The sequence below is a fragment of the Diabrotica virgifera genome, chromosome 1 (assembly GCF_917563875.1).
Source record: "Diabrotica virgifera virgifera chromosome 1, PGI_DIABVI_V3a".
Classification (NCBI taxonomy): domain Eukaryota; kingdom Metazoa; phylum Arthropoda; class Insecta; order Coleoptera; family Chrysomelidae; genus Diabrotica; species Diabrotica virgifera.
This window is the reverse complement of record NC_065443.1, coordinates 206,426,109-206,445,581: the sequence shown is the minus strand read 5'-3', so window position 1 is coordinate 206,445,581 and position 19,473 is coordinate 206,426,109. Positions and strand designations below refer to the sequence as shown.

At 33.5% G+C, this 19,473-nt stretch overlaps 1 protein-coding gene across 2 annotated transcripts in view; it reads left to right on the top strand.

The window, feature by feature from the left end:
• Positions 1-19,473, top strand: part of LOC114336446 (acyl-CoA Delta-9 desaturase) — a 154,422-nt gene that overhangs the window by 118,107 nt on the left and 16,842 nt on the right. For both annotated transcript variants that reach the window (XM_028286807.2, XM_028286810.2), the window contains one exon: positions 12,330-12,460. In XM_028286807.2, coding sequence (XP_028142608.1) covers positions 12,330-12,460 — 131 coding nt within the window. The remainder of the gene's footprint in view (positions 1-12,329; positions 12,461-19,473) is intronic.

Genomic DNA, 19,473 nt, shown 5'->3' with positions numbered 1-19,473 from the left:
ACACCTAAAAGAATATTCGCGTGTTAAATATAAAATAAGTATACAGTGCGGTTAACAAGTTGTAAGTTGTATTTAATTTTTTTTCTACTTAGAGCTCTCGTAATTCATATAATTTCAGAATTCAAATTCAAAATTTGATCAGAAAAATCATTTTGCAGAAAATTCAAAGTATACCACTAAATTTAGTTTTTCATCCTCTTTTCAACTAAAAAATCCATTTTAAAAAAATTTAACGTACAGGGTGTTTTTTTTGGGTCGGAATATTTTTCTAATATTTTTTAATCCGGGCCTGGATTTTTTACATTTGTAAATAAATTAATTTATTGTATACCTTAAAGGATATTTGCGTGCCAAATATAAAATAAATATACGGTGTGGTTAAAAAGTTATGAACCAAATAAGAAAATGGCAAAATAGATAAAACACCCAGTATCTCTGTTATTAATGGAGTAAGACCCATTAAGTAGGTATTTTTGAGACCACCTAAGTGTCTGCTTTTTACAGTTAACGTATGTTACTTTCCCAATGAAACACCCTGTATAGGCAATACTGCCTGATTTTCTTCGACGGTGCCGTTCATTCTGTCCCTAAATTGTCATTCCATCTCTTCCTTGGGCGTCCTATACTTCTTCTGCCTAACGGTGACTTGTCTCTGGCTGTTCTTACTATCCTTGATTCAGACATCCTGCTTATGTGTTGATTCCACTCTTCTTTTCTGTTCTTTACCCAGGTATTTATATTATCTACCCCACGTATGCGTCTGATTTCCTCACTTCTTACCATGTCCTGTAGTCCTTTTCCAGCAATCCTTCTGAAGATCTTCATTTCGTTGTTCTCCAGATGTCTTTGTGTTTTGCTTGTATCTGGTCTTGTTTCGGCCGTGTAAGTCATAACCGGCCTAATAACTGACTTATATTCGGGCCTTTGTTTCCACTTTTAGGTGTTTTTTTTTCCAAATTGTGTCGTTTAAGCATCCGGCCGTTCTACGCATAAAGTTAAAAGCAAAATAAAATAGACGTAAAACTGACAAAACCATTGTTGAAGGATTTATTTTTCAAAATTATTATCGTAGAAACTAAATTAAGTCTGCACTAGTGTCACTCATCTATCTGATATCTAAGACACTATGGGATAGAGCTAGAAGTGCAGATATATGACAGGATGCAAGGTGGACAACTGGGTAAAAAACAGAAGAGTAGAATGGAACAACCACGTAAGCCGAATGACAACAAATAGTGTAGTAAGGACGGCGAGAGACGGTTCCCCAATAGGAAGATGATCAGTGGGAAGACCACGAAAACGATGGAATGACAACTTACTGTAGACACATTGAAAAACAGACAGAGTCATGACTACACCAAAAATAAGGAGAAGAAGTGCACAGATATCAATATTCTTCTCTTTAAGTTCTTTGGTTACTTCTTATTCTCTTGTGATTAGTTTTTCTGAATCCTTACACAGCAAGGATTCAGAAAAGATAGGTCGACGACGGACGCAATATTTGTCATGAAACAAGTGAAAGAGAAGTCGATAGAATATAACAAACCCGCATATATTTGCTTCGTAGACCTAACGAAAGCATTTGACAGAGTAAGACTTAGCAATATATTACAGAAAATGAAACAAAAAAGGATACCGGCAAACATTGTTGAAGTCATAAAACAAATAAACAATAACAACACGACAAAAATTAAAACAAACAACACCACTACGCCCAACATACCAACACCAGGGGGAATCAGGTAGGGAAACAGCCTCAGCCAATTTCTATTCAATATGCTAATGGATGAAATAATAGAAGATGTAGAATCGCTACAACTAGGATACAGACTCGGTCACAGTAGAATCAGTATAGTGTGCTATGCGGAAGATGCAGCCCTGATTGCAGAACATGAGCATGACCTACAAAGACAACTTTATCGATTCTACCAAGCATGTCGACGACTCAATATGAACATATCCACGCAGAAAACAAAATGCATTACCATTTCGAAAGATCCAATTAGATGCAAGCTCGTGGTAGAGGGGTAACCCATAGAACAGCTAAACCGATTCAAATATCTAGGTGTAGACTTATCAGGTTATCATGACCCAGCCAGAGACCTAAGACGACAAATAAACAAGGCCGCTGTCATATTCGGATGTTTGAGAGATGTGGTCTGGAATAACCCATATATGAGAATAGACAGCAAAATTAGAATTTATAAAACTTGCATCAGACCTGTTATGACCTATGGCATTGAATCAAGAGAAGACATCAATAAAACCAAAAGCATGCTACGAACAGCCGAAGTGAAGACACTAAGAGCAATAACCAACATCATCAGAGAATAATGTGGCGTGCAAGATGTAGTAAAATGGGGTAGGCAAAGACAAAGAGAATGGTTCAGTCATGTAAAAAGAATGTAGGAGCATAGACTACCAAGAATTGCGCTAGAAGGAAAACCAGCTGGCAAGCGTCCACCGGGGAGACCACCAAAAAGACGGAGAGATAACTAGCAGTCTACCTCTCAAGAAATACTTCAACGTACAGATCGAAAGATCTACAACGAGTATAAGAAGAAGAAAATTAGTTTTTCTCGTATTGGTCCTCATCGTTGAATCCATCCTATTCCAAAAGATATCTCTGTCTTTATGAGCAAAATATTTATAGTCCCATCAGCAGGTGCTAACCCTCCTCCTCTATCCGGATTTGAGACCGTCAGCTGTACTGTTAAGCTACTCGGTCCACCCAACAGCACTGATAGCGCAGTTTCGCAACTGTATAATAATTTCCCGTTTTGTTTTAATTAATCTATTAATTTGTATATGAAAACTGCCATTTAATGCAAATGAGAATGATGAATAGTTTATTTTGGTGTAGATGTGGTTTTAAGCAGAAATGTTATATTAATTATTGTATAAAAGTGAATTAATGAGAAATCGATGGAAACTTGCATTAAGGTTGACTGTATTTTACTGTTTTGCGGTCATTTCTAGAAAGTAATGATAATTCAGGTTAGCTAAGTTGATGATTGATTTAGTCAATATAGAAAAATTCAATATAGGCTATATTAGTGGAAAGGGAAAGAGGATTATAATGGAATGAGGGAAAATACGGACAAAGAGTATTATATTGTCAAGGGAAGGCAAAATATATCGTAATGGGAAACACAGCAAGAAGATAAAACAAACTTCAGGCAAATCGGACATATAAAACGATGAGAACGTTAAAGAAATGTATGTAGGTGTCAAAAAGTAAGAGGCTACATCAACGCGTCATCAATATTTTTTTTTCGAAAGTTTTCGATGACTTCCTTTTCTTTATTCATTCTTCTCAAGACCTCGACGTTTGTGACTCTCTCCGTCCATGATATTCTCAAGATTCTGCGATACATCCACAGTTCAAATGCCTCTAATTTTTTGGTATCAATCTTTTTCAGCGTCCATGACTCCATTCCGTAGAACAGCACAGAAAGTACGTAACATCTCATCGGGCGAAGTTTCATTTCAAGGCTCAAATCTCTTCCATAGAACACTCTCTTCATTTTAGTGCATATGGATCTGGCTTTTTCTATTCTTATTTCCATTTCTGCTGAGCTATCCTTGTCTTCATTTATTAAAGTGCCTAAATATTTGTATTTGCTAACTCGATCGATAATTTCATTGTGTAAATATAAATCTTGGACATTTCGTGTTGATTTCGATATTACCATAAATTTAGTTTTCTTTATGTTCAAAGATAGTCCATATTCTTCGCTGCAGTCTGCTATCTTATTCACCAATGTCTGTAGCTCTTCAAGTGTTTCTGCGATAAGAACGGTGTCGTCGGCAAATCTCAGATTGTTTAATCTAACACCATTTATTTTAATACCTACGGATTGCTCAGAGAGTGTTCTATTCATTACGTCTTCGGAATAGAGATTAAACAGGGTTGGTGACAGTATACACAGTTGTCTCACACCTCGCTTTATTTCAATTTCTTCAGTGGTATTATTCTCTACTCTCACTACTGCTTTCTGATTGTAGTACATATTTGCTATTAGTCGGATGTCTCGTTTATCTAAATTCTGTTCTGCCACGAGTCTGATTAGATTATTAGATGATCGTGCCGCACTTTATCAAAGGCCTTGTTATAATCTATGAAACAACTACTATATCTACCTACTGTCAAAAACGAAGGCACAATATTGTGATAATAGTATACTCATAGGAAGGCTAAATACTAAATAGCATAGGAGCCAAGTCAGTCAAGTTCGATTTCTTAAAAATTAAAGCTTCAATTTTGGAACGCGTTCGCAAATCGAAGAAGGAACAAGGAACGAACAATTTGTAGCCACGAGAAAAGAACATGATAAGTGTTATATGTTTATATGTAAACACGGCAATAGTGTAGGAAGTAGGAAGATACCAAATAAAGAGATAAGAAGAATGGAAAACGGATAGAATGGCAAAAATTCTGATTTGATGACAGTCATTCCATGAACGAATTCTATAAGGTGTTTCTAAAGTTGATCTCTAAGGTTTTAGTTCCTTAGTGCCCTACATTATTATTTAGATCACTTGTTTTTTTTTCTGTCCTCAAAAGATTAAAGATCTCACTATTTAAGATTCTTGCTTCTGAACCACTGCTTGTGCCCATTTACTTTGGTGCATCCTTTTCGTGTCAAACACCTGTACAGAAAAAACTATTGTTACATACGGGTTATACATGGTGTTCCGAAAAGATTGTTCATAAATTATACCACAGATTCTGGGGTCAAAAATAGGTTGACTGAACCTCACTTACCTATATACAATAGTGCACACAAAAAAAGTTACAGCCCTTTGAAGTTACAAAATGAAAATCGATTTTTTTTCATATATCGAAAACTCAGAGATTTTTTATTGAAAATGGACATGTGGCATTCTTATGGCAGCAACATCTTAAAAAAAAATTAAAGTGAAATTTGTGCACCCCATAAAAATTTTATGGGGGTTTTGTTCCTTTAAACCCCCCCAAACTGTTGTGTACGTTCCAATTAAATTATTATTGTGGCACCATTAGTTAAACACGGTTAAACACAGTGTTTTTAAAACTTTTTTGCCTCTTAGTACTATTTTCGATAAGCCAGTGTTTATCGAGATATTTTGAATATTTGTCGAATCCACCACATATTTGTACATGGTTAAGTACGATTATAGAGACCTGTTATAATCTGAAAATTTATTTATAATGTACATTTTTGGGTATATTTTGAAAAAGAAGCCACATCTCGATAAAAGGTGACTTATCAAAAAAAGACTAAGAGGCAAAAAAGTTTTAAAGACACTGTGTTTAACTAATGGTATCACAATAATAGTTTAATTGGAACGAACACAAACATTTGGGGGGGTTTAAAGGAACAAAACCCCCGTAAAATTTGTACGTAAATATATTAAAAAAGAAGCCGCATCTCGATAAAAACTCGCTTATAGAAAAAATACTAAGAGGCAAAAAGTTTTAAACACGTTGTGGTTAACTAATGGTACCACAATAATAAATTAATTGGAACGTACACAAAAGTTTGGGGGTTTAAGGGAACAAAACCCCCATAAAACTTTTATGGGGTGGACAAATCTCACTATAATTTTGTTTTAAGATACTCCTCCCATGAGAATGATACATGTCCATTTTCAATAAAAATCTCTGATAGTTTTCGATATAATGAAAAAAATCGATTTTCATTTTGTAACTTCAGAGGGCTGTAACTTTTTTTATGAGTACATTTGTATTAAGGTAAGTTAGGTTCAATCGAACTATTTTTGACTCCAGAATGTCTGGTATAATTTATGACTAATCTTTTCGGGACACCCTGTATATTAAGGGTATTGTTACATGCGGGTTATATTATCGAATTCTTCATTTTGGGTACTTTGTAATAATTTTAGATTAATTTGTATCTATAAGTTTGCCGGTGACTTAGTTATTCACTTTTTTATTTGACGGTAATTTGTCGATCAATTTATTAAGTTATTGCTTAAAATGGTTCATCCACTTGTTTCATCATCATGAAACACGAAGAAGACATTGAATAAATTATATTTTATATAAAAAATATATGTTATGCAATATTTATTTTTTATTTAAAAAATATTTCTAGATAACATTGAAAAATACTTAATACATTTTGTATAAACCTAGCCTCTTATATCAAAATATTTATACTCGAAAATCTTAAGTATTGAATATTAAAAACGTTGAATATTAAAAAAACGTTTTGGTAGGTATTTGAATTTTCTCACACATAAATCACGTGCTATAGGTGATAATATTATACTCTCGTTCCAAAAAAACTATACTGTTTGATTAAATAAATAGGATTTATAGATGTGTGAACAGAAAACAGATATCATCATTCTCTTTGCCTTATCCCTATGCGGGGTCGGCTTCCCTAATTGCATTTCTCCACACAATTCTGTCTTGGGTCATATCATTGTTAATCCCCTTTACCAACATGTCCTGCCTTATCGCCTCCCCCCAGGTCTTCTTTGGTCTTCCTCTCCTACTCCTTCCAGGAATCTGCACTTCAGCTATTCTTCGTATTGGGTGATTAACGTCTCGACGTTGAACATGACCGAACCATCTTAACCTATGCTCTCTCATTTTGGCATCAATTGGTGCCACACCTAGACTTCCCCTAATATACTCATTTCTAATTTTATCCTTCTTTGTCACTCCACTCATCCATCTAAGCATTCTCATTTCCGCCACATGCATTCGTTGTTCCTCTTTCTTTTTCACTGCCCAACATTCAGTTCCGTACATCATAGCCGGTCTTATGGCTGTTTTATAGAACTTTCCCTTCAGCTTCATTGGAATTTTTCTGTCACACAACACACCACTCGCTTCTTTCCACTTCATCCATCCAGCCCTAATTCTACTGCATGCATCTCCATCTATTTCTCCATTACTCTGTAATACCGATCCTAGGTACTTAAAACTATTGCTTTTCACAATCATTTCACCATCCAAAGATACCATTTTATTTGTAGTAGCTCCATCTTTAAATGAACATTCCAAATACTCTGTTTTTGTCCTACTAAGTTTTAAACCTTTTTCCTCCAGAGCTTGTCTCCACTGTTCCAGTTTTTGTTCTAAGTCTCTTTCACTATTTCCTACTAACACGACATCATCAGCATACATTAAGCACCATGGAATGTTACCCTGTAGTTTCGCTGTTATCTGGTCCAAAACTAATGAGAATAAATACGGACTAAGCACAGAGCCTTGGTGCAATCCTACTTTCACATGAAATTTATCAGTCTCTCCCACACCTGTCCTAACACTAGTCGTTACTCCCTCATACATATCCCTCACAATCTTTACATATTCACCAGGGACTCCTTTCTTATTGAGTGCCCACCACAGAATCTCTCGAGGAACTCTATCATATGCTTTCTCAAGATCAATGAATACCATATGAGCGTTTGTTTCTTTACTCCTGTATTTTTCCATCAACTGCCTTATAATGAAAATTGCATCTGTTGTTGATCTACCCTGCATAAAGCCAAATTGATTCTCGGATATTTCGGTCTCTTCACGTATCCGTCTGTCAATTACTCTTTCCCATATTTTCATGGTGTGGCTAAGCAGTTTTATAGCCCTGTAGTTTGTACATTGTTGTATATCTCCCTTGTTTTTGTAAACAGGTACCAGTATACTGCTTCTCCATTCGTCTGGCATTTGTCCGACTTCCATAATTCTATTAAATAGACCTGCTAGCCACCTTGTTCCTGTCTCTCCCAATGCTCTCCATACTTCCCCAGGAATATCATCTGGTCCTACCGCTTTTCCTTTCTTTATTTTTTGAAGCGCTTGAGCCACTTCCTCGTTGGTTATTTTGGTGACCATTGCTGCTACTGTCTCCGTTGACTCTACAGGCTGTCTGTCAAATTCTTCATTTAATAAGCTGTCAAAGTACTTTCTCCATCTCTTTTTGACTTCCCTTTCGCGAACTAGTATTTTATTATTTTCATCTCGGATACATCTAATCTGATTAAAATCTTTTGCTTTCCTTGCTCTCTGTTTGGCTATTTTATATATCTTCGTTTCGCCTTCCCTGGTATCAAGTTGATCATATAGGTTTGAATACGCTTCTGCTTTGGCTTTTGCTACTGCTACTTTCGCTTCCTTTTTCGCCACCATATAGTTTTGAAGATCTGTGTCGGATCTGGTTTCTTGCCACTTTTTATATAATTTTCTCTTCTCTTTTATTTTTCCTTGTACTTCGTTTGACCACCACCAAGTCTCTTTATCCTCAAACTTTTTTCCTGACGTTTTCCCAAGTATTTCAATAGCAGTCTCTCTAATACTACTGGCCATTTTTCTCCAAATTGTATTAGGGCTTCCTTTCATGTTCCAACATATTTTTTCTACTATTCTTCTCCTGAATAGACCTTCTTTCTCATCTTTCAGCAGCCACCATTTGATTTTTTGTGGTCCTCTCCGATATTTTTGTTTAGTTTCGCTTTTTACTTCGATGTCCAGAACAAGCAGCTTATGTTGTTGGCTTACTGTCTCACTCACTATTACCTTGCAGTCCTTGCATTCACGTATGTCTTCTTTCCTTATCATGAAGTAGTCTATTTGGGATTGATGTTGTCCACTTTTGTAGGTAATAAGTTGAGTTTCTCTCTTTTTAAAGAATGTGTTAACAATCGCCATATCCAATGCTGTTGCTAATTCAAGCATGTCATCTCCAGCTTCATTTCTAGTTCCAAAGCCTAATCCCCCATGTATTGTTTCATATCCTGTCTTGGTTTGGCCCACATGTGCATTGAAATCACCTCCTATTATAACTTTCTCCTCTGCTGGAATATCACTCAGTACGTCTCCTAATTGATCATAGAAAGCTCTTCTTTCATTCTCACCCAGACCTGTTTGGGGAGCATACACACAAACAACATTCAATACCTCTTTATCAATTACAAATTTCACTGACATCATTCTATCACTCGTTCTTACAACTTCTACTACGTTACCTTTCATTTCACTATCAGCAATTATGATATGATAACAGCAGATATGATAACAATAAAACAATAAAGTAAAGTTTTACGATTAAGTTTTATTCTTTTTCTATTTAGGTATACAAACGAACTTGACTATATAGAATTTATGACTGATGACTCTATATAAAAATTATAGATTCTTTAATCAGATAAACCTCCGACCAGAGCTCTGTTTCCTTAAATACAGTGATAAGCGCGCTAATAACCGGCAAAATAACGCAAAAGATGGAAAACATATTAAGTTGTCAAATAAAAAGAAATTAAACTAGTGGAGATAGGCGATTTAGCGAAGAAAACCTATAAACTTACCTTCTATTTATTGTTTCCCACCTTTAGACGTATGAGAGGAGTATGTAATACTGTCACAGTGGCAGTTGCCAAGCTCTCTGATACGTCTAAGGCCCGGTTTTTCAGTGAGCGGTTAAAATTTTGGTTAGCTAACCTAGTTTAAATTTTAACCAATATTTTAACCCTTATATCGTTTTTCAGTGCTTTAAACCAAAATGTGCAATTCTATAGATTTTTGACAGAAAAATAAACAAAATAGAATTTCATAACCTATTTTATAAATAACAAATAACATAACATTACAAAAATGATTAATGCATTCAAGTTCCGATTCTTCATCTGATGATGAAGATATAATCAAGAATATAATAATACATAATACCATATTTCCCGCGTTAACACAAAATGTCATAATTTAACTAACCTCTTATGTCAGCAAATATAGATAAACGTCTGTCGGAAAATTCGGACCACCTATGATAGCGAGTATCGGTTAAAATCTTGGTCAACTTAAACGGGTTTAAGCGATAACCTAGTACTGAAAAACTGATTAACCATAAAAATTTCGGTGACCGAAAAATCTGGGTTAACCCAGCACTGAAAAACCGGCCCTAAAGGTGGAAAACAATAAGTAGAATGTAAATTTATAGGTTTTTATCGCTAAATCTCCCACCTTCACTAGTTTAATTCCTTTTCATCTCACAACTTATGTGTTTTCCATCTTTTGCGTTATTTTGCCGGTTATTAGCGTGCTCATCTCTAATATATATCTTTCCTTTTTGAGTTCGTACTTATCATCTCAGGTGATGTTGTTAAATGTTCAAGCTTGTACTCTTTTTAAAATAGAACTTAAACTTAGAAGAAATGATAAAACAGCGAAGCACTAGACTTCGAAGTTCGAAGAGTCATTTAAGTTTGCGACTTCTCAAAACTGGTTTCGTTCTGTTGAAGAATGCTCTAGCCTAGCCTGTTCCAATCCTTGCATATTAGCTCCCAGTTTTCATTGAGTTGACATCGTGATATTTGTGTGACTCAACCCGCTGTGTCAGATCCATCATATTTAAATTAGTCCAGAAAGCCACTGCGCATCCGCTAGGAAAAATATTCCGATTCGGATTTTTTGCACAATCTTACTCAAAAAGGACCCCTTTTAACAAATTTGCATGTTGCCAGGTCCAAAAGTGGGTCAACATTTTTTTAAACGTTCTTTTTTTGTTTTTTTTCCTGAAATTGTTTTTTTTATAGCACAAAGTTTTTTTAGGTTTTTTGGATCATTTCAAACAGAAAAGGTCTTAGTGACTTTTCTCTAAAGTTGATAGTTTTTGACATATAAGCGATTAAAAATTTAAAAATTGCGAAATCGGCCATTTTTAACTTTCAGAAACTATGTGAAAAACTGAAAATTTCGATGTTGCCAAGGTAAGAAGATATACTTTGAACATCGATTGATGAAATCCCAAAGAGTTTTTTGCAATACAATATCGAATACCCCTTTGTTTTTAATTGCCAATCAAGCGGGCGCTTGATTGGCAACCATTACATATATATGTAACATGCGTAATATATGTGCGGAAAAATATTTCGATTCAATTTTTTTTTTCACCATCTTGCTTGAAATATCCCCTCTTAACAAATTTGTATGTTGCCAGGATCAAAAAGTCAAAAAATTTTTTAAACGTTTGTTTTTTGTTTTTCCCTAAAACTAATTTTTTGCATAGGATAAATTTTTCAAGTTTTTTGGATCATTCCAAATAGAAAAGACCTTAAATGACTTTTCTGTAAATGTGAGAGTTTTCGAGATATAAGCGATTGAAATTTTAACTATTGCAAAATCGGCCATTTTTAACCCTCAAAAACTACGTGAAACACCAAAAATTTCAATGATACCAACGTACGTAGATATGATATTCTAAGAATATCGGTTGATGAAATCCCGAAGAGCTTTTTGTAATACAATATCGAAAACCCCTTTGTTTTTTAATTGCTAGTCAAGCGGTCACTATACTATTTTTAACCGTTGCATGTATACAACATTGTATGTAATATGCGTAAATATATGTGCGAAAAAATATTCTGATTCAATTTTTTTTTCACCATCTTGCTTAGAAAAAATGTTCCCTATTAACAAATTTGCATGTTGCTAGGCTCAAAAATGTGTCACAAAAAATTTTAAACAATTTTTTAAACTTAAAATGTTCTCCAATTACATAAATTAATATCCACAAGCAACGGTTGAAAATAGTGTCACTCCCGCTTGATTAGCAGTTTTTTTTATTTAAAATTAATGTGCTCGGCTACTAAGGCCACTTGCACAAGAACGGTTACAACAATATTACAATAAATAATATGTTACACAATGCAAAAAAATATGGTACAATGAAAATTATATTTTATAATACAACTGAATGTCTTTTAGAAATTTTATGGCGCAGTTGATTTGATCCGCATTACTTAGTAAGTCTCGTATATTGTCTTTGAGGTGAAAAAAATAGCAATTAATTAAAAAAGCAAAAATTAGCAATTAACAAACAAAGGAGTTTCGATATTGTATTGCAAAAAGCTCTTCGGGATTTCATCAACCGATATTCATAGAATATTTACGTACCTTGGTATCATTGAAATTTTTGGTGTTTCACATAGTTTTGAGGGTTAAAAATGGCCCTTTCACAATTTTTAATCACTTAATATGTCAAATACTATCAACTTTAGAGGAAAGTCACTAAAGACCTTTTCTGTTTGAAATGATCCAAAAAACCTAAAAAAAACTTGTTCGATGCAAAAAAATAACTTAAAAAAAAACAAAAAAAACGTTTAAAAAAATTTTGACCCATTTTTGGACCTGGCAACATGCAAATTTGTTAAAAGGGGTCCTTTTTGAGTAAGATTGTGCAAAAAATCCAAATCGGAATATTTTTCCTAGCGGATGCGCAGTGGCTTTCTGGACTAAATAACGGCTCAAGCAGCTCAACATTTATTTTTGTAATTTCTAAATGTAGCCTTTGACTTACAGTGTATTTTTTCTGTTTCAGCTGTAGTGTTATATATTTGCGGTGGTCTGGGAATAACAGCTGGTGCTCACAGACTGTGGGCTCATCGCTCCTATCAAGCAAAATGGCCACTGAAAATTATCCTTACCATCTTTAATACCTTAGCATTTGAGGTAAGTAGCCTTGAAGGAGTTTAAAAATAATTAGGATAAAGTTTGTTCGATATTTTTCTGTAAAAATGCGTTGTTTATATCCGTATACTAAGACAGGGGTCACCAATTAGCGGACCGCGGTCCGCATCCGGATCGTAGGCTAGTTTTGTGCGGACCGCGATTAAATTCAGAATATAGTGTTTTGCAATTATTTTGAAAATGTTTGGCCATGAAATTGTTTACTATGTTTGGCTCAACTTATATGTGCGAAGCCGCTTTTTCAAGAATGAACTTTATTAAAAATCGGTACAGATCTCAGCTAACAGATGAATGTCAACACCCTAATGAAAATCAGTTGCACTAAACTCATTCCAGAGTATTCCAAACTTCAAACAGGTTGTATATTTTTTAAACATAGGAAACAATTTTTTAAATGGATTCAAAATTATCTTTTTGCCTTTAAAAATATATACAGGGTGTTGGTAAATAAGTATGAAAAATTTTAGGGGCTAATTCTACATGAAAAATTAATGCCAGTTTGCTCTATAAACATATGTCCGCAAATGCTTAGTTTCGGAGATACGGGGTGTTGAAATTTTTATTTCAAACTGCCAATTTATTTATTGCTCTAAGACCAGTTGAGCTATGAAAATGAAATTTGGTGAGTTTTAGGAGGTAGTTATTACGAATTTTATGACATACAATTAAGAATTTTGTATTCATCATTGGCGCGCCTACGGGCAATAGTTTGAATTATTTTAAAGAAAAAAATAGTACGCCACTGAGATATTTCGAATTAGAAATTATTTTTAAATTCCACGTCTAATTTATGATAAAAAACATTTCTTGCCTTTTTTTCATATGATGCACCGTTTTTATGCAGAAAAATAAAACATCTTGGCGCATATTTTTCATTTCTTAATACATCATCAAGAACTATCCAATATAATAATACTAAACTAGAACAATAACAGAAAATATTACTAATACCATTTTAACTAGGTGCAAAGCTGCAAGAAATGTTTAAAATGATCTCCTTTACAGGTAACAGAAGAATATTATATTCATCATTGGCGCGCGTACGGGTAATGGTCTGAATTTTTTGAAGAAAAAAATAGTACGCCACTGAGATATGTCAAACTAAAAATCATTTTTGAATTCCTCGTTTAATTGACGACAAAAAATCTTTCTTGCCTTTTTTTCACATGCGGCGCCGTTTTTATGCAAAAAAATTAAACATCTTAACGTTTACAAAATATTTGAACTAAGTTTCTATGCATATGGAAACTACCTCAAATACTTGGTAAGCGTTAAGATGTTTTATTTTTTTGTATAAAAACGGCGCCTCGTATGAAAAAAAGGAAAGAAGGATTTTTTGTCGTAAATTGAACGAGAAATTCAAAAATGATTTTTAGTTTAACATATCTCAGTGGCGTACTATTTTTTTCTTCAAAAAATTCAGACCATTACCCGTACGCGCGCCAATGATGAATATAAAATTCTTCTGTTATCTGCAAAGGAGATCACTTTAAACATTTCTTGCAGCTTTGCACCTAGTTGAAATCTTATTAGTAATATTTTCTGTTATTGTTCTAGTTTAGTATTATTATTATTATATTGGATAGTTCTTGATGATGTATTAAGAAATGAAAAATACGCGCCAAGATGTTTTATTTTTCTGAATAAAAACGGTGCATCATATGAAAAAAAGGCAAGAAAGGTTTTTTATCATAAATTAGACGTGAAATTTAAAAATAATTTTTAATTCGAAATATCTCAGTAACGTACTATTTTTTTCTTTAAAAAAATTCAGTCCATTGCCCGTAGGCCCGCCAATGATGAATACAAAATTCTAAATTGTATGTCAAAAAATTCGTAATAACTACCTCCTAAAACTCACCAAATTTCATTTTCATAGCTCTACTGGTCTTCGAGCAATAAATAAATTGGCAGTTTGAAATAAAAATTTCAACACCGCGTATCTCCGAAACTAAGCATTTGCGGACATATGTTTATAGAGCAAACTGGTATTAATTTTTCATGTAGAATTAGCCCTTAAAATTTTTCATACTTATTTACTAATACCCTGTATTTATGTGTTTTGGGTGATTTTAAACAGAAAAGGTCTCTTGTCATTTTTCTCAAAAGTTGATAGTCTTAAGGAGGGGGTATGGTTTGAAATCAACGTATCAAGTAAATTTTTGTGAATTTTTTTCGAAGCTATGGTACAAATATTTTATTTTTAAATTAAATAAGCACATTAAGTACAATTCAAAGAATGCTTAGAAAAAAATCAAATCCAAAATATTGGAAAATAAGCCATTGGTGACAAATTTTGACAGGCAGCTCACAAAAGAATGGATTTTGCGGTGGACATCAGAACTCGTCACTCGATCATACCAAACAAAAAATTCAAAAAGATTTAATAAGCTTATGAGTTTCACGAGGTCACAACGTCGAGTTTTTTTATTTTTAATGATTTTTGAATTTTTGGTATCACTCAGAAACCAAAAAAAATGAAATTTTTGGTAAAAATTTTGCGAAAATCAACAGACTTATTATTGTTGAACAACAAATAAGCAAAAAAAGTAAAATATCTCGACGTTGTTACCTCATGAAATGTCTAAAGAAAATATGTGCAAAATATCAGGTAGATCGGCCCAGTAGTTTTTCAGTTACAATGTCCACCGCATTTGAAAAAGCAGTTTTGAGAAAAATGCGTTTAAAGTTTTGACAACTGCATCTTCATCTTCTTATTTGTCTGCCAAATCGTAAAGTGATGCACATTGGAATATGTTTTTAAATCGAGGAGTAATCTACAAAAGATAAGGCGAACAGTTGTTTAACGTTTCTCACTATGCTCAAGCGTGCTGGCGCGAAGTCGCGGCAACGCGAGTCGAGGGTAGGGATATTCAACACCCTGTATCTCTGGTAATTTTACTCCGATTATTTTGAAATTTTCAGAGAGTATTCTTGGAAGTATGCACTTTTATTTGAAATAATAAAAAAAATTAAATATTTCAAACCATACCCCCCCCCCCCTTAAGCGATTTAAAATGTGAAAAATGCGAAAAAACGCATTTTTGAGGCTTGCAAACTCATGTGTAAATTATTAGTGTTCCGGTTGACAAGTGCCTAAATTGAAGCTTATACATTCAATTTCAAGATTCTATTGAGTAATCGTGGCTTATTTCCATATAAACCGTTGTTGTTAATTGTTAATTGTCGGGTGTCGCACTTTATGATGCGTCTCTGTCGCATGTATACATATTATACGTACTTATTCGAAAAATTCCCAAAAAATACCTGACATTTATTAAAATTTTTTAATATATTATTAACATAGTTTTTTAAATAATTTATTTATTTATTCAATTAATTATTGCCAATGTGCTAATTAAATACGCCAATCATATAGTGCGACGCGCCGCCGCGGCTGATTAAGGGCCGAGAAGACGCGCATAATTAACAATTAAAACAAAGATCTAAATTGAAATATGCCCAATTACTCGTCAGAATCTTGAAATTAAAAATGCTTATTTTCGCATTTTTCAGATTTTAAATCTCGAAATCTATCAACTTAAAAAAAAAGATGTTTTTTAACCAACAGAGATGGCCCAAAAATGCTAAAAACATATTTTTAAGGGCCAAAACCGTGATGTTTTGAATTTGTTAAAAAAAAGTGTTAAACAATTTGTGTCTAAAAATTTCGCCCGGCACCCTTCTGATTTGTTATTATGATGGTGATGATATGTTTTAACAAGAATCCTCAAAGAAACCGAATCATAATAACCGGATACAAGTAGCATTAAGTCCGGACCCCGGAAGTGTCATAGGTCTTCGAAACGGATCCTCGCGGTGACCCCTGTACTAAGAGATAGAATGTTATTACGATCTAATACAGATGTAATTGGCTGCTATTTTAAGTAGGCGCACATGCAGTTTCCGGATAGTTTATCCATTTTTATCGACTTCATGTTGTTTCATTTAATACTTTTAAGTATGCACTCGACTATTTAAACCCAACCGCTGTTTGGTTTTGCGATTACTTCAAAGTTCACTGAAGATGGACTGATAAGTCAGAAAACATTTATTCTGAACAACTATTATAATCCATTCAGATTTTTAAATTTAATACCATTAATCACTGTGATTCTAGAAAATGAATTATTCGAGTTATGATTCATTCTAACTACCGTCTATTTTGTCTTTAAATTTTAATTTTTGATCCAATTCTGCGCCTTTCTTTACTATCTTACCTAATGATTTTTGCAGATCTTAGTGGTCACTAGAATAGTTGAATGAATGAATTTATTTAACCACATTACACAATATATATTGCAGAGGTTTGTAGCAAGTCAAACTTCACAATGATTTTGTTGCTCGTATATCTTAACTCCATAAATAGACCATTGAGAAACCCATCAATAACGCCTCATTTTACTAAAAATAAATTTGGAGCATACCTTGAAACATAATGGTGAAAGTACACAACCCTGTTCTGCTTCTATTAAAATCCTATTTTTTTAAATATAAATTAGCACTTCTCTTTCGCCCAGTCAATATTGTTGAGAATTTTCTTAAATATGTCAACCAGTATTGTGTCAAAATCGATTACATTATTAAAACAGTGATCCAAAAATTGTATTCAGCATGAAATCTTCCGTAAGCCAAAGCATTGCTGAATGCAAATATGTTGTCAGTAACCTCTTTTTTTTACTACACACTGTATTAGACGAATAGGCTGGAAGGCACTTATGGAATAAAATTATTGTTATCCTTGTTTTAAAAATTTTTAAAAATGCTACGACCCGTCCGTTTTTAAATATAAATATACGCTCTTTAAACCTAAATTTGAATGTACAGAGTACAGGGTGATTCACGCAAGCCTAGCATAGTCCATGAGCTTTATTTGTAATGGAACACCCTATATATTTTTAGATATTTTAAAGCTGCTTAACAACCTTATTTCAACGAACCCTACTACGTAAAGTGTATTATGAATAATACAGGGTGAAATTTGAAAATTACGATGTGTGGAAACCACTTATGGAATAAAATTGTTTGTGTCCTTATTTCTGGAAATTATAAAAAACGTTGGGATATGTCAACTTTTAAATTCAAATATGCATTGCGTAAACATAAATTTAAATATACAGGGTGGTTCCCACAAGTCTAGTATAATCCATGATCTTTAATATTAATGAAACACCCTGTATGTTTGTATGTTTTTAGAATCTGCTAAACAACCTCACATCAAAAAAGTGTATTCTGTTGGGCCTATTATGAATAATGCAAGGTGAAATTTTAAAATTATGTAGGTATAATTTTCGTCTAAATATTAAATACCTACATAAAATTTTGAAACTAATAATTTATCATACTTTAAATAAGGGTATTTTTTTAAATTAGCCCAATAAAGACATAAATTTTCTAAACTAAGGATAAATCTATTGGGTTTTATATTTAATGTCTTGACGAAATTTATAAATAATTTCAAAATTTCACCTTATATTATTCATAATGAACCCTACATAATACATTTTTTTGAGATAAAGTTGAGAAGTAGCTTCGAAGAACATAAAATATACAGGGTGATCCATTAAAACTAGAGATTATGGACTATACTGATGTGAATCACCCTGTATATTTATGTTTATAAAGCGCCCATTTGAATTTAAAAGTTGGCGTGTCCCGGTATTTTTTATAATTTTCTAAAATAAGGACATAAACAATTTTATTCCATAAGTGGTTACATAATACAGGCAACATGATATAGTTCGTTGAAATCAGGTTATTAAGCATCTTTTAAAAATATACAAATATACACGGTGTTCCATTAAAACGAAATCTTATGGACTCTGCTAGACTCACATGAATCACTTTGTACATTTAGGTTTATGTTTAAAAAGTGCACATTTTTATTTAAAAATCGTCGGGTCTCAGCGTTTTTTATAATTTTTTTAAACGAGGACAGAAATAATTTTATTCCATAAGTGCCTTCCATACTGTATGTACTCTTATATTGTAATTATATAAAAATGTTTATTTTATATTAATAATGACATCACAAAAATATATTTATTGTAATGACTTGTAAATTCTGCATAATTTGATTCTAATGTTACATTTACTGTTGTCTATTGAATGTTATTGCTAGAGTGAATGTAAAAAAAAACAACTTATTCATTTAAAAAATACATTGTTAATAATATTTACTATCATTAGCATACATAATAGTAGTACTTGAACGAATTATGTTGTTTCATAGTTTTTTTAATTAAAACGACAAAGACAATGAAGGTGATCGGTAATTTAAGTAGAAATGTAGAATGTAAATTATCACGTATACAATGATCGATAGATAGATAAATATACAATAGCTAGAACTATGTATGTATTTATAAAAAAAACCTAACTGAAGAAAAAGGAACGAAGAATATTGTAATACCTACGTGGGCAGTCCGATAAGTACTTAGCCTACAAAAGAAAAAGAAATTTTGGAAAAGTGGCAATTTATTTCTCTACATAGTCTCCCTTTTAGCTCGATACACTTGACCCAGCGATGCTCCAACTTCTTTAACCCGTCTGAAAAAAAACCTTTTCTCGAGGTTTGCAAATTAGGCTTCCGTGGCGGCGATGACCTCATTCGACTTAAATTTCTGCCCAGCGAGTGTCTTTTTTAAGTTTGGAAACAAACAGTAGTTGCACGGGGCCAAATCTGGAGAATACGGTGGATGGGGCAACAGTTCGTAGCCCAATTCGACCAATCTGGCTATGGCGACGGCGGAGGTGTGAGCCGGTGCGTTGTCATGGTGCAAGAGCACTTTTTTCTTTGCCAAATGGGGTCGTTTTTTCTTCAATTCGGCGTCGGATCGGCCCAATAATTCGGCATAATAGGGCCCTGTGATCGTTTTGCCCTTCTCCAAGTAGTCGATGTAGATCACACCTTGTGAATCCCAGAGAATGCTGGCCATAATCTTTCCGGCCGATTGGACAGTCTTCGCCTTCTTCGGAGCACATTCGCCAGGTGC